The sequence below is a fragment of the Psammomys obesus genome, unplaced genomic scaffold (genome assembly GCF_907164565.1).
Source record: "Psammomys obesus unplaced genomic scaffold, mPsaObe1.curated_primary_1811, whole genome shotgun sequence".
Taxonomy (NCBI): Eukaryota; Metazoa; Chordata; class Mammalia; order Rodentia; family Muridae; genus Psammomys; species Psammomys obesus.
Genome location: NW_026590061.1, coordinates 5,327,474 through 5,344,259, shown reverse-complemented (window position 1 = coordinate 5,344,259; position 16,786 = coordinate 5,327,474). Strand labels below are relative to the sequence as shown.

Here is a 16,786-nt window from a genome sequence, read left to right as displayed (position 1 = left end):
AAACAAACCAAAAAATGGGTAAAAAACACACAGCCCACGGCTTCCGCTTGTGGCTAGGACTGTAGGTGGCAGCTGACAGTCCTTCAGCTTTTGTTTTCTGCTCACCAGAATACATGGAGACCTGATCCAATCACGACAGCCTGGCAATCAAGGAATAGCTGTAAGTATTTTAGATAGATTGCTGTTTAATTTACCTAAAACTGCTATATTTAAAGTAAAACGTTTGTTAGAATTATAAAACCACTCAAATGCCAAATCTATTTAAGGTTTCTGACTCGTGGCAAAGAAAGCACACAATGTTTTAAGTTCTAAGTTCACAGCCTTCTTTTTCCACAACAGTAGTGAATAAAATGAGAGCAGTAAAGAAACCAAAATAGCCACTCCATAGCTAAAAGGGAAAGGTTTATTCCAAACCGCCAAGGTTTTCTGTCTCTCAGGGAAGCAGAGAGAAGCAATGATGGAGGGGTAGATTTCCAGAACTTTAAGGGGAAACAGGTACATGAGAGGAAAGGAATCTATAAACTGGGTTGAAGTGCTTTGAAGTGTACAGGACAAGCACTTGCTGAGTAGAGACTGAAAGAGTCTAGAAGCTAGCAAATACCTTGATATGCTCATAGACACCACAGGCGTATGTTAATGGAAGGGCCAGAGGTCCTTTTTGCCAGAGATAAGAATGCTTCCTTATAGCAGGTAGAAGCTTTTCCCCAAGTCGCTGAGCAGGTGCTAGCTTTTGTCTAAATGCCAGAATTTGGAAAAAGGGATTTCTTGGGACCAGACAAGTAGCTGTGCTGATATTTTATCTTTTCCTTTTGTCAACTGTCAACTCAAATAATTTAACAATCTACAATCCCCAAACAAAAAAAAGGGGGGTGGGCATTAAGACTACACAAGGCCACTGTGTGATCCCTCTTCTAGTGAAAACCACAGTCCTTCAGTCTTGTTTACTTTGGAGAAGATTTTACTACTCACCAATAAATGAACAGCCTAACAACTTCCTTTAGCACAGCAGGGATTGTAACTGATAGCCACACAGTGCGGTAGAGCATTTTCTACTTAGGTTATTTAACCTGTTGTTCAATTCTGCTTTCTTCTTTAAAAGGAGAGTTGCAGGGACATTTGATAATCATTCATTACCCATGAAAACACATGGTACGATTCAATATTTATTTATTTTCCTCTCCTTGCTCCCTCTGACTCTTGAATAAATGCAAAGTGACAGCACAGTTTAGTCAACTGTATCATGAAATTTTCATGAAGATCTATTTATTAAAACTCCTGTCTTATTCATCCTAGAGATTCCTGCAAACACAACTTTTGGTTTTTGTCTATATTGGCAGTTAATCTGAGGGTCTTGAACATTTCACCACTGAGCAACATGCCCTGCTCAAGAATAAACCATCTTTACTACTTAGTCTTCACATCACAGAGGAGAAATTCCCTTAACCAACATAACTTGAACCAATGCTTGACCTTGTTATTCAAGCAACTTTGGTTAGATCACAGAATCACTGAAAACTTCAGTTCAGTAGGGAAAATGAATTGCAAGCATCCTCAGAACCCTCAGTAAAAGAAGAAAGCCCCCTGGCCTCCACATGTACACATAGCACATGTACAACTGCACATGCATGTGCCTAGGCACACACACACACTCAAACAAATGTTGGGGGTTGGTCTGATACTATGTATTCTTATGCAAATTACTGGCCCCCAATTTCTGGTTGGTGCCCCAGGAGTACACATACATGGGTCTTTGTTGTGTAAACCTTTTTCTACCTAATTTAAAGTTAACTGGTTAATAAAGTTGCTGAAGCTTGTAACTGGGCAGAAGAGAAGTAGGCACAGCTTAGGTTCCCAAGTTTAGGGTCTTAGAGGGACCACGAGGCTGGGAAGAGAGAGAGAAGAAGCTGGACAGAAGGAGTTGCCATGGGGCAGTGTGGACCATAAGCATGTGGCCATGAGGGCTAGAACAGAAACAGACCAGACAGATACGATTAAGGCAAGTAACATGGGGTGTGTAGCTGAGAAATAGCAAAATATCTTAAAGGGTTGATACCTGCCCTGTTACTGTGCTTTAAAGCTTTTATAAATCCAAGAGGTCTTGATCTTGATTATTTGGGAACTAGCTGGGGTAGAGAATCCCTCTAGAGCCTAATATAACCATCCACATCACAAAATATCTTTTTAATTACAAATTGCATGCATTTTACAATGAACCATAAAAACATGCATTTGTCTTTAAAGATAAGGCCTCTTAAGTTCAGACTACTATGTACATTTTAACATCAATTTCTACACAAACTACACTGACAGGATCTATGATCTGGTTTATATTTATGTGGTAGCACAATTCAAAGCCAGTTGCAAATTTTAAAAATTTAATTTACATTTTAATGTAAAAAAAAATCTATTTTTAAATCAAAAGGACCCTGAAATTTCACCTTACACCCATCAGAATGGCTAACATTAAAAATTCAAATGACAACACATGCTGGAGAAGATGTGGAGAAAGAGGAGCCTTCCACCACTGTTGGTGGGAATATAAACCTGTACAACCACTTTGGAAATCAATCTGGCACTTTCTCCAACAATTAGAAATAGTGCTTCTTCAAGATCCAGCTATACCACTCCTAGGCATATATACAAAAGATGCTCAAGTACACAACAAGGACATTTGCTCAACCATGTTTGTAGCAACTTTATTTGTAGTAGCCAGAAGCTGGAAACAACCCTGATGCCCCTCAGTTGAGGAATAGATACAGAAATTGTGGTACATCTACACAATGGAATATTACTCAGCAATTAAAAACAAGGAAATCATGACATTTGCAGGCAAATGGAGGGAACTAGAAAAGATCATCCTGAGTGAGGTATCCCAGAAACAGAAAGACATACAGGGTATATACTCACTCATAAGTGGATATTAGATACACAATATAGGATAAACATACTAAAATTTGTACATCTAAAGAAACTAATCAAGATGGAGGACTCTGGCTAAGATGCTCAATCCCTATTTAGAAAGGCAAAGAGGATGGACATCAGAAGAGGGAGAAAACAGGGAACAGGACAGGAGCCTACCACAGAGGGCCTCTGAAAGGCTCTGCCCTGCAGGGTCTCAGAGCAGATGCTGAGACTTATAGTAAAAGGGTTAGGCTAACTTTGTAACCTATATATCTTCTAAAGCCTATAGTTTTGAGTTTTTGGTCCAGGTTAAGCTAAAGCCTCTTAGTACCTTTCCAGACAATGGAGGAATGTGGCCCTATCTGTGAGGACAGATATAAAAAAAAACAAAACAAAACAAAACAAAAAAAAAAAAAAACAAGCAATGACCTTCACTCACCAAAAAGAATGACCAGACCCTTGTCTTCAAGATAGTGTTTCTTAGCAACGAACCCAGATGGCCTCAATCCTTCTTCTGAGTAGCTCCTGACCTCCAGCCAAATCTTCAAGGATGAGCTAACCACCCCACCTTCAATTGCAGCTGCATCCACACTTGGCAGGACTGGCCAAGCTTGAGCACCTAAGACTAACCAATTATCTTACTTTACAGCTTCCTCATCCAATCCTAAATTGCCAAAACTGCAACTTCAAATTTCCCGCAATTTTTCTTTTAAAAAACCTAAAGCCTTTGTCTCCTGGTGCCACTCTTTGCTTACCGGCAGGGGTGACCCCATTGCGCAATGGTTAAATTAAACCTCTAGCTTTTGCAATGGGTTGCGTGGTCTGTGAGAGTTTCTGGGAAGGGCGCAATCTTAAACAACCGAGCTGTGAGACCCCAGGTCTTACAATAGCCAAACTTTGGGGGAAGTGAGGGGTATCTTATGAAGGAAGGGGGAGATAGTAAGACCTGGAGAGCACAGGAGCTCCACAAGGAGAGCAATAGAACCAAAAAATCTGGACACAGGGGTCTTTTCTGAGACTGATACTCCAACCAAGGACCATTCATGGAGATAACCTAGAACCCCTGCACAGATGTAGCCCATGGCAGTTCAGTGTCCAAGTGGGTTACATAGTAATGGGAACAGGGGCTGTCTCTGACATTAACTGATTGGCCTGCTCTTTGACCACCTCCACCTCAGGGGGATGCAGCCTTACCAGGCTACAGAGGAAGACAATGCAGCCACTCCTATGAGACCTGATAGACTAGGATCAGAAGGAAGGAGAGGAGGACCTCCCCTATCAGTGGACTTGGGGAGGGACATTGGTGGAGAAGGGGGAAGGAGGGTGGGAGCTACAGGGGGGATACAAAGTGAATGAAGTATAATTAATTAAAATAAAAAAGAGTTGAAAAAATTCTATTTTTAATCTTTGCTTCTAATTCATAAGCAACTATCAGTGACTATTTCTATAAATCTTTATGTAGCATTAACTTTAAAAACTCATTTTCTCAATTTACATAAGTGTTGTAGATACAAACATGCTTTGTTTTAATCCCAGGTGTGGGATGTGGGACTGATTCAGAGTATCCACAGCAGCAAACTATTTGCCTCATGTGGGTTCTGAGAGAAGCTCTCTGCCAGCTGCAGATAGTTTAAATCTTAAGGTTTGGGAGAGAAAATAAATGCCAGATCGCAGAGGGTGTTGAAGAGCTCCAAGAAAGAACAAGGCTGTTGCTGCTCCCCCAACTCCACCCCACCCCACCCCACCCCCAATCCTGTGGCTCCTCGTTGCTGTTGATACAGTGAAACAAGTTAGAGATCTCACGAAATGAAGATTAGACTGGCTCCAAAGAACCCAAAGACCCTACCCAGCAGGAAGCAGCTAAGAGAACAAAGCCCCTCTCCCACTGACCCTTTCTGTCTCTACCTTGTGTTGGGGTGTTGGAAGGGATTGGGGTGAAGTAAGGAGAAAGAGACATAACAAATGTAAATAAAGTTTTTTTAAAAGTACACCAACACATAAGATTTAAATAAACTACAATAATAAATACAGTTGACAAAAATATATCTGGGAATAAATGTAAGTGCCTCCTAGTGAATATATTAAAGTGGTGGGAAACTCCAGGCACACCGGACAGCAATCTACTACTGAATGGGGTCAGTGTGAATTAGTTGAGAGGGTTGCTAAACAGACTCTTGCCCTTACTTCAAGACTGCTCAGCAATCTGAGCCGCCTTTACCAAGCAGGATTTATTTCCCAATCTATTCAACACCAACTCTCCTTCCAATGACACGTTCTATCCCTGGCTTTGCCTTCACCAAGTTTGTCCTATCCACCTGAAAACCCATTTTCTGTTTTACCTGTGGACATTGAACTATCCTCCAGACTTGCATCAAAAGTTCTGATAGCCTGCCAGGTGTGGCAGTACACACCTATATAGCCTGTCATTGGCAAGACTAGAGGGAATGAAGGAGGTGAGTTTCTCATTAGGAACTAGAGGCTTAGGCTTCCTTATGTCTCTCTCCTGAGAGCTTCCATTACTTAGTCTACATCACATAACTTATCCCTTCAACTGTAATCCTTCATTATCCTCCTTTTCCTGCTCTGATTTTTTCCTTCCTGCTGGATTATTCCTATTAGGCAAATATGTACTAGAATCTTATTTCCTTAATTGCCAAAAGCTATGTACACCTCAGGGGCCAGATTTCTCTCCTCTCTTTAAAGCCATTTCTTGCAACAGTTGCCTGTTGATGGTACTTTCTCACTCAGGAAGTCCTGACAGTGTGAGCTTCAGCTTCACAAGCGAGATCAGTAACACTGTCCACACTCATCCATCTAGTCACTTCCATGTGTTTCAATTGCTTCTTGGTATTACCCAACCCTTGAGGGTTGGGGCTGGAGAGCTGGTGCAGTGGTTAAGGGCACCAGCTGCTCCTGCTTAGGACTTGGGTTTGCTATCCAGCATCTACGTGGCAGTTTGCAACTGTCTTAATTGCAGTTCCAGAGCATTCAATGCTCTCTCTGGTCTCCAGGAAAGCAGGTATATATGGTGCACATATATACATACAGGCAAAACATTGTACACATCAGATAAAATAAATTATTTTTTTAAATGGAGGGGTTCCTTTTCCTAGAAATTTCCTCTCCAACCTACTAAGACATTCATTATTTTCCTTATCTTTCACATACCCATTACATTTCCTTCCCCTTATCCTTCTACTCAGATGAGTTACTTTGTTTTTGTGTTTTTGTTTTGTTGGTTTTTTTTTTTTTTTGAGACAGAGTCTCACTATGTAACTCTGGCTGCCATAGAACTCCCTATGTAGACCAGGATAGCCTCAACTCAAAGATCCACCTGACTCTGCTTCCGGGGACTAAAGACGTGCACTACCACACCCTTCTTTGAATGCCCTCTCAATGTCAAGTTTTTTCAAGAATATATCCCACTTCTCTAACAAGTCAGAGGACAGGGCCAGTCCCTGAATGTCATAAATTTCTATTTTTACAATAACGGACTGGCTCATTTCTTTATGTGTATATATAAGTTTGTGTGTGCACAGGCACCTATGAAAGTCAGAGGATACTTTTGGAAGTTAATTCTCTCCTTCTACCATACAGGTTTGGCAACCAAACTTGGGTTGCCAGGCTTGGCAACAAGCACCAATGCCTGCTGAACCATCTCACCAGCCTCAAGTTTGAAAAATTTGAAGAATATCCAGAAACACTGCAATGCGAGACTCCCAACAGTGATTTCCCCCTTGTCATGGCTTTTGAATAGCCCAATAGACAGGAACATGACTAAGAAATCTAAAGCCAGGCAAGAAAGCACAAGCCTGTCATCCCATCACTTGGAGATCAAGCAAGTTCAAAGCCATCCTGGGCTACATAGCAAGACTTTATCTCAAAGGAAATATATCTAGACTCCTAAATCAGCTTTAAAGATCAGCTCAAAGTTTTGTGATATTTTTAATATCTATATGGATGTTTTGACTGCATGAATATGCATATACCATGTGCACATCTGGTATCTGTAGAGTCCCCGGACCTGGAATAACCAACCATGGTGAATGACCACATCAGTGCTAGGTATTGAACCAGGGACCTCTGGAAGGTCATTCAGTGCTCTCACCACTGAGACAATTCTCCAGCCCCTTGTGATGGTTTTAATATCCTTATAATCTTCACAGTCCACAGCTACTGCCTAGCATGACTGGGTGGTTTGAAAAAGAATGGTCATAACAGGCTTCTATTTTTAAATGCTTAGTCCCCTGTTGTTGGAACCATTTGGGAAGGATTAGGAGCTAGGGCCTTGTTGGACACCAGGTGTGTCACCATTGCCCGTTAGTCTCTCTCTGCCTCATGTTTGTAGATCAGTTGTAAGCTTTCAGCTACTTCTCCAGCACCATGCCTTCCTGCCTGCTGCCATGCTCCCCATGATGACCATGGACTCACGCTCCAAAACTGTAAGCCACAATAACTGTTTCTTCTAGAAGTTGCTTTGGTCATGGCATATCCTCAGAGCAATAGAAGAGTAACTAAGACACATAGGCACACATCTATAACCCTGGCCCTTCAGAGGCAGTGATAGGACAGCCTCAAGTTTAAGGCAACACAGGACTGCACAGTTATGGACTATCTAAGACAACAAACTACAGCCATCACATTAAGTAGACTGCTTTGCTTGCTCCAGTGAGCTGCTTGTTTTGGAAAGCCAGACTGCCAATAGCAATGAAGATCTGAAATGTCAAAGCCCAAAACTATAAAACTGTCAACCCTTATTCATGGGATTGTTCTTCCTTAAGAAATAACTCCCTAGAGTCCATGGCCCGGACCAATTTCCTCACCATCTAGCACACTCTTTGTTTAATTATATTGCATAAAAATTACCTCCTCCTACCTAAAATTCTTGCTGCTTTTAACATATATCCTTGGCATCCACTACAGTGAGCTCAATAACTAGCCAATGATTCAATCTAATTAGTTCCCTTTTTCTACTACACTTATGAGCAAGTACTTCAATATTGAAATAAGCACACACAAAAACTGTAGTGCTATTTCAGCTCTGTGCTCATTTCATCATAAATATTGATAAATTATATTTTCTATGAGTATATCTCAAAATACACTTCAAAATATCTGATATAGGGTCAGCTAGATAGCTCAGCAGGTAAAGACCTTGCCACATAACCTTACAACCTAAATTTGAACCCTGAAAACTCCAAGAGAAAATTGACTCCCAAAAATTATCCTCTGGCCTCTATACACATGCTACATGTACACAGCAAGACACTTCCCCCACACATACACCGTACACACATACACACAAATACTTTTAAAAAGCCAAAGTATGTAACAAAGTACAGTGGCACACACCTCTACTCCTAGCACTTGAGAGGCAGAGGTAGGGGAATCACAGAATTCCAGGCCAGTGCTCTACAGAGAGAGTACCAGAACAGTCAAGCTATACCTACCCACACCCACACCAAAAAAAAAAAAAAAAAAACCTGTCTCAAAACAAAACATGAATTGAAGCACTTTTAATCCACAGCTCAACCAAGAAAATAATAATAAAGGAGTGCTTGATCTCCCAGGTCTGAGCAAGCTGGCCTCATTTTTAACTCAAACTGCTCTTTTGGACACTGTAGCCATAAATCAACTGGCTCTTTGACAAATGTTCTTAAAAGACATCTCCAGTCATGTTAACAAGCCCAGGTGGAAACTGAGTCTCCTCAGTATGGCCCTATCGATAATGATCTGCCTGCTCCAGAAAGCTAGGAATTGCCTTTTAGTTCTCCTTTGCCGGGTCCCTGGCTCCAATCTACTAACAAATGCTCTAATCTACTTTCAAAATAGATCTGGAATTCATCCACTTCTCTCCATTACCAAATCCACCATGTGGGCCTGTTACTTGAACTACACAGACTCGCCACTGGATTCAACACGTTGTAATTACAGTCTCCTTCAATAAGAGTTAGCCACTGAACCTGTAAAGGTCGAGTCTTAACCAAGGCCTCTCAGGCCTCGCTCCATCAGTCACTTCACATTCCCCCAAACGTGGCTCACACTACTCTCCCTTCCCTTCAGTAAATCCACCTACACACTCCTTCATTCCTATAACACACCATTCTCCTCCAGCTTCATTTCTGCCTCATCCTTTCACACAAACACAAACTATAGTCTCTCAGTAGCTGATGCTTCTCATCCAATAGGAGTTTGCTTGGTTAACAACCTAAAATCGATGATCCTTATCATTCTTTATTGTATTCTCTGTGGCACTCAAAAAAATTGTTTTTTCCTTATTTATATTAAATGCTTAGTAAGTTCTTAACTTTTTAAATGTCTATCTTGTTCACCAAAATAAAAGTTCCTTAAAATCAGAAACCAAATTAATCTTTTTCATCATACATACATACATCAGCTAGACCCGGAATAGCACAGGGCCTAGAAAACATCCATCAGTACCTATTTACTGAATGGGCTATTTGATGACATATGTCTGTAATCCCAGCTATTCAGAACACTGGCACAGAAAGGTTTTATTTATGGTTATTTTATTTACTTATTTTTGAGATAGAGTCTACGTATCCCTAGCTAGCCTTGGAACTATGTAAACCACACTGACCTCAAACTCAGAGATCCACCTACCTCTGCCGCCTAAGCACTAGGATTAAGAGTGCTTAGGCAATACCACGCCTGCCTTACGACAGGATTTCAATGTCAAGATGAGCCTGGGCAATTTAATGAATCTCTACCTTCTGAATGAAATAAATATCATACCCACTCAGACCTTCCTATGGACAACCTAATTTTTTAAAAAATCTCATTTCTGCTGCAAACCCACTCCTGTTTACAAAGGAAATATAGAATTAAAAATGAGGCTTGACTCCAATCTCCACAAACTCCAATACCCACATTTTACTCCAGATATACCTTATACTAAAATGGTTTCCTTAACATTCCATGTACCATATTCTGTGCCTTTGCAGTTCCATTTGTCTGAAAAAAATTCTGGTTGTTCCTCAAGGCTCAGCTCAACTGTTACTTCCTTAAAAAGTTTTCTTAAAGAGAGGACCCTGACTAAAATGCTCAATCCCCATCCCGAAAGGCAAAAAGGACATCAGAAGAAGAAGAAAACAGGAAACAAGTTAGGAACCTGCCACAGAGGGCCTCTGAAAGGCTCTGCCCTGCAGACTATCAAAGCAGATGCTGAGACTTATGGCCAACTGTTGGGCAGTATGCATGGAATCTTATATAAGAAGTGGGAAATGGTAAGATCTGGAGGGGACAGGAACTCCACAAGGAGAGCAACAGAACCAGAAAATTTGAACACAGGGGTCTTCCCAGAGACTCATACTCCAACCAAGTACCATACATGGAGATAACCTAGAACCTCTGCACAGATGTAGCCCATGGCATTTTAGTGTCCAAGTGGGTTACATAGCAATGGGAAGAGGGACTGCCTCTGACATAAACTGATTGGCCTGCTCTTTGATCACCTCCCCCTGAGGGGGGAGCAGCCTTACCAGGCCAGCCACAGAAGAAGACAATGCAGCCATTCCTGATGTGATCTGATAGGCTAAGATCAGAAGGAAAGAGGGGAGGACCTCCCCTATCAGTGGACTTGGGGCATGCGTGAAGAAGGGGAGGGAGGGGAAATCGGGAGGGGAGGAGGGAGGGACTTATGGGGGGCTACAAAGTGAATAAAGTATAATTAATATAAAAAAATAAAAATAAATTTAAAAAAGGTTTTCTTAAACTCTGAAAACTAGGTACCCTCATTTTTATATGAAATTCATCACCCTGTCTGGAGAGGGAGGAATAGTATAATAGACTGCTGCTAGGCGGTGGAGATTTACAAAGAAGGTAATCTTGGGCACATTATTTCCAGCCCTAGGACTCTGCTGCCCAACAGAGTCCTGTTGGGTGACACTCTACCAGCTCTGTGGTACGGGCTTAGAATTTAATAGTACACAGCACAGATGTGGCAATAATGAAGCTCAGTCCATGTTAGCTATTAGTTATTACTATCAGCTGTGTGGATCATTCTGCGGCTGCCTCAGAGGCAACACAAACTTCAGTCATGTGCTGAGCTGTTAACATCTGGCCCAAGAGGAAACAGACTTTTTTCAATGAAAACAAAATTGAACCTAACTATTCCCAAGAAAAGTAGAATGAACTGCAGTTTAATTAGGTTCTAGAACCTTTAAAAATATAGAGAAGTATACTGTCACAAATCTTTAACCCTAAGCATTAATAGGCCAAATGATTATTGCTCTAATGGTCTGCCTCATTATGTCAACTTTTATTACAATGTTTCCTTGGCTTCTTTCAGGTTCTGAGTTATTAATTTCCGGCCCGTAGGCCTGAGCTAATTTGCATGTCTTTTAAACTAATCATTAGACTTAAAAAGCAATTTTGCAATTGAAAGCCATGGCACTTAACCGACTTCCTACCTCCAGGCAATAAATTACCCTGAGACAGCTCGTCTCCCCCACAGTCCACACAGGAGCAGCCGAAGGGCCGCTGTCGTGTGTGACTCGCAGGGATGCCTGAGGCGGCGTCGTACCGCGGCACTGCCCGCGCCCCGGAGGATGGCTTCGCGGACCTGCTGCAGCCGCGGCTCTCAACCTCCTAACCCGTAACGAGGTCGTGCGAGCGTCTCCGCGGCCTCGCCTCGGACGGGCAGACCCGGGCGACACCGCGAGCCTGGCCGGCGACGGGACGCGTCCCGGGCGGACGGCCACAGCCCACGGGCTGAGGACGGGCGTGCGGGCATCCCTCCACGGCGCCCCGGGTCCGAGGGGCGCGGCCAGGAACCAACCTCCACGAAGGCATCCGTCAGGTCGCTGGCCCGGTCCATCACCGGCAAATGGCGACCGGCCACGATTTTCACCTTCAGCTTCCCCGGCATCGCGGCGGCTCCGGCCTCTCCTAGGATCCCTGCAGAAACAAACAAGCGAGTCTGCGCCGAGCGAGCGCCGGGGCGGGGGCGGGGGCGGGGGCGGGGGCGGGGGCGGAGGGGAGCGGCGGGAGCGCGCGGAGGGGCGGCGGGAGCGCGCGCCAACTGACAGCGGAGGGCGCGCGCGCCGCACTCACGCTCGGAGGAGCGGCCGCGTCGTCCCGCGCGGGCGCCGGGGCCTCATTCCGGAGAGGCGGCCGGACGAAGGGCGCCGGCCCAGCGTGCTGCCCCCGCCCCGGCGTGCTGCGGAGGGCCGCCGGGTCCAGTCAGCATCCCGCGGAGCGGCCGCCGCGCCTCCGCGCCTTTCTCCTCCCACCTTCCAAAAATGGCGGCTCGCGGGGCGGGGGCGATCGATCGCTCGGTGCTCTGCCCTTCCGCGGGGCCGGTTTGAATTCGCCGGGGCGGGAGGAGCGGGGCGGGGCTCGCTGGAAGACAGGGAAGCCGGTCGAGCCCGCATCATCGACCCGCCTCCCTCCGGCTCGCGGCGCGACCCTTGCTCGAGGGCGCGCTCCGGCGCTCCGCGGCCCGGCGCAGGCGGCAGACTGCTGCCGCCGAGCCTGCTGGGGGAGCCCGCCGGCAGCGTTTGCTAGGACCGCCACCAGGAAGGGGTGCGAGGCACGCCCCAGAAAACGCGTCAGGCTAGAGCCAGCGGCTGGGGCGCGTGCCTGTCAGCCCGCAGCTTGGAAGGCTGAGACAGGAGGAGTGCCTGGAGTTCCTAGCCAGCCTGGGCGACGCGCCAAAACCCCGGCTCAAAGGAAAAACTACACGCGCGCGCGCTCCTCGGATAGTGACAACGAGTATCATTTCCTGAAAGACTTGTTTCAGTCATAGGCTTTGGTTCTGTGTCCTGGGTCACAGATGACACCTCACGCTCCAGAGAGCCTTCCTACGCGCTTCACATGACCCCCCGACACCCCCCCCTCACGCAGTATACAGTCCTGGCGGGCCTCTCCTTGGGGTGCCGCACGGCTGGCTATGAATGTGGCACCCTCCCTGCCGCCTTGTCCAGGTGCTGGGGTGCTGGGTCTGCCTTGGCACACCCAGCTCTCTGTTAAACATTCACAAGCCTAAAGGGAGGACCTACGGGGCTGGCTAAAAGTCTGCAAGTCATAAACCTGCGGCAGTAAACGCAGTCAGCGTGAGAAATGACGTCTTTGTGAATTGACCCCACTCTGTATACTACCTGAGCCTGTCAAAGTGGGGTGTTATACACAGCTTCAGACTATAAGAAAAGAGACTAGGGTCGACGCACGCTCACAGGATGTGACAAGATCACTCCATACTGTATGGCAAACCCAGCGTTACGAATGTACTCCATAGCAAACACCAAAATCAACATTTAAAATGCCACTGGAAAAAATTATAGCACTGAATTTATCAGGAATGGAAAATTCCTAAATGAAGATATCAGCATGGTCTTTTTAACTTCAAAAATACTAAAACAAGATTTAAAAAAAAAAAAAAATTACCTCAAGCAAGAATGAACCAGAAATGGCTTTTTAAAGAAAAGTCCTCCTGGTAAAAGAATTTTGCCCATGTGAGAAGCTGAATTCTTCCAAACAAGAAATGGCCTGCTTAAAAGAAAAAAAAAAAAAATTCAAAAGATAAATTGTTGCAGACTTTTTGGACTAGAGAAACTCCTATCCATTTCTATAACAAAAAAACACAATCTCACATAATTTCCTTGGATCCACCCAAGCACTGATGTTCCTTGAAATGTCCTTGCTGAATTCAGAGGTTCACTAAAATGTAATCAATGTTCTTCATGTTGTTTTTGTTTCCTTCATTTTAACCAGTTTTTAATGAAATCTATATGCAAGATTACTCTTACTGCATCTTCTCAATTGTTTCCTTCCTCCTATTTGCCCTTTGCCCTTCCTGGTTGGCAAGATTTGGCTTTCTGCTCCAGAGCTTTTGGGTAGTCTGTCCAGTTTTTAGTGTGATGATAAACCCTTTAATGGGGTAAATGCCCACATGGACATTTGAGCCACTTACATTTTCTGCTGCCCCTATTCGATGTGGATGACATTTCCTGTAAAGCTGGGCTGTTTTGCCAATTAGCTGACCTTTCAGGTGTCCTCACGCAACCTGAACTTCATCCTCTTGGATACACAGAGATAAAAACCTCTGTCTTAGATCTTTGGAAAAAAGGGGTCACATTGAAATCCCTTTTACTACCCTTCCAACCTTGCTCCAGTTAGAATGAGCTGAAAATGGTGGCACCTGTCTTTAATCCCAGCACCAGAGAGGCAGAGAAAGGCAAATCTCTGTGAGTTCAGAGCCAGTCTGGTCTACATTGTGAGTTCCAGGCTAATCAGAGCTACTCAGTGACTGTCTGCCTCCGGCTCCCTCCCCACAAGAAAAAAAAAATTTACAAGTCCTTCAGCTTGAGAGTTGCCAGACAATATTTGTAGCCTTTTTTTTTAATTATTTGGATGGCATGATTGAGATGGCTTTTCTAATGAAAATGTATTTCCTTGCTGCCAGTTTCTTTTTTAAAATGCAAAAGCAAAGGCAGGCAGGAGGATTGCTGAGACTTCAGGGCCAACCTGGGCTACCAAGTGAAATTCTGTCTCAGAAAAGTTAAAAAAAAAAAAAATCACTGGGAATGTAGCTCAATAGCCAAGCACTTGCTTAGTCACAGAGGCTTTGGCTTCAATCTGTAGAACCACAAACAACAAACCAAAAACAATATGCAGGAAAATATAAGAAAACTGAAGTTTAGTAATAATTTTTAATGGGACATAATTCACAGAATTACAAGATGGTGTGATGTAGAAAATATTTGCAAATTGCACAATTACAGGTTAGCAGACTCGGCCTCCTAATTAGTGGACCTTCTAATAAAGTACTTGTGCTTACCTGCTGCCCAAGGCATCGTCAACAGATTATAATTAAGATGCTTCCTGAAAGCTCTTAGTGGAATTAAGCCTGGCTTCAGCGTAACCGGTTCTTAGTAATTGTCCTCGTTTGTTTTAATTAACGCTGGGAACAGCGCTTACTTTCCTGACAAATAAATCATGAGATGACCTCTGATTAGCATCTTCAGCTTCACAGGCTGCCCTCCTTCTTGCAGATTAGATTTTAAATAAGAGCTAGTGTGTGTTCAGTGTTCCCTGCATACTAGACACCAAGTTCATTTCAACTGAAATGCTATTGCTTTTCAGTTTCACCAAAATCTTGTAAGATTTGTCAAGCTTTTCTGGTTTTAGTTGTTATTTTTTGTTTTGTTTTGTTTTGTTTTTGTAGTGTTGGAAAAGGGACTGCATTTTTGCTTTTAAAAATTATTACACTTCTGTTCATTTATTAGGTGTATATATAGGTAAATATGGGGCATGTGCCTGCCAGAGCCCACATGTAGATATCAGAGAACACAGTTCTCTTGTGGCATAGGCATCCCAGGGACAGAATTCTGGCCATCAAGCTGGGCAGCAAGCATTTTCACCAGCTGGACCGTCTTGCCAACCAGAGCCTGCATTTTGTAGATAAATAAATTGTTTCGTTTGTTTGTTTGTTTGTTTGTTTGTTTGAGAGACTCTCACACTGGTCCAAGCAGGCCTAAAGTTTACTATTTAGCGCAGGCTAACTTATGACACACAGCAGTCAAGGCTTCTTCAGCCGCGAAGGCTGAGGTAACAGGTGCATACCACAATGCCTGGCTAGTGCTAGCTCTGCAAAGCTGCAATGACTGTCCAGGGTCTCATAGAGCTGATGAAGACTGAACCTGTCTTGTCATGATCCCTAAAAATCTCTCACACATGTCTTCCATCATTAACTGTCCACCTCCACCACTACTCTTCTCTGTCTTCTAACCCATTAACAGCAAAACAGCCCCAGTAATTTATTTGTTGAGATAAAGCTTCATTGCATAGCTCAGGCTGTCCTCAAACTCAAAGCATCTTGCCTCTGCCTCCAGAGTACTGGGATAATAGGTGTGCCCTTCAACACCTAGCTTAGAGATGTGTTTTCCAGTCAGATCTCGTTTATCCCAGAATGGTCTTGAAGTGTCTACATAGCCAAGGATAACGTCAAACTTCTGCTTTTGCTGCCTTTATCTCGAGTCTTGGAATTGCAGGAGTGAGCCACCATGTTCTCCAGCTTATGCAGGGCTAAGGCAGGCACACTACGGGATGATCTTTTCCAAAAATAAAAAAAGAGTGATACAAACTTGCTGTTCTAAAACATACTTTTTTTTTTTTTGAGACAAAGCCATGCTTAATAACACTAGCTGACCCAGAGCTCCCCAGAATAACCTAAGCTGGCCTCAGTTTACTTTCTGGCCCCCTATCTGCTAAGATTATAGGTATGCACCAATACACCAAGAGCACACTGCTAATTTTTGATAATGGTACAAAAGCAATTCAGAGTTTTCTTAGTACCTGGTACAAGTGGCGAGCCATGGTAAGGAAATAAATCATTCCATAGGAAAATGGTTTCCAACTTTCCTACTGCTACAACCGTTTAATACCATTCTTCAGGTTGTGGTGACCCAAACCATAAAAATATTTTTCTTGTTACTTCATAACTGTAATTTTGCTATTGTTATGAATTGTGATGTGAATATCGGTGTTTTCTGATAGTCTTAGGTGACCCCTGTGAGGAGGTCACTCAACCCCCATCCCCCCAAAAAGGTGTCAGAACCCACAAGTTGAGAACCACTGCCATAGGAAATGTAGCTCAGTTGGTAGAATGCTTGCCTAGCATTCGTGAAGCCCTGGGTTCCATTTCCCAGAACCTCATAAAACAGGTCCACTGTCACATACATACCCATGATCCCATCATCCTTGAAGTAGAAAAACGAGGGTCAAAAGTTCAATATCTTCTACACAAGAAATTGGAAAACCAGCCTGGGATTTATGAGATGGTTTTCTCAAAAAAAAAAGAGAAGAGGAAGGAAGGAAGGAAGGAAGGAAGGAAGGAAGGAAGGAAGGAAGGAAGGAAGGAAGG

General features: G+C 43.8%; 1 protein-coding gene across 1 annotated transcript in view; it reads right to left on the bottom strand.

Annotated features, from left to right (window-relative positions):
* C2cd5 (C2 calcium dependent domain containing 5) overlaps window positions 1–12,142 on the bottom strand; it is a 65,868-nt gene extending 53,726 nt beyond the window's left edge. The window contains exons 1-3 of the mRNA XM_055605620.1: window positions 11,977–12,142; window positions 11,517–11,820; window positions 602–734 (exon numbers count right to left, since the gene is read on the bottom strand). Of these exons, the coding sequence (XP_055461595.1) occupies window positions 602–734; window positions 11,517–11,791 (408 nt within the window). The 5' untranslated portion in view covers window positions 11,792–11,820; window positions 11,977–12,142. The remainder of the gene's footprint in view (window positions 1–601; window positions 735–11,516; window positions 11,821–11,976) is intronic.
* Between the last annotated feature and the right edge of the window lie 4,644 nt (window positions 12,143–16,786).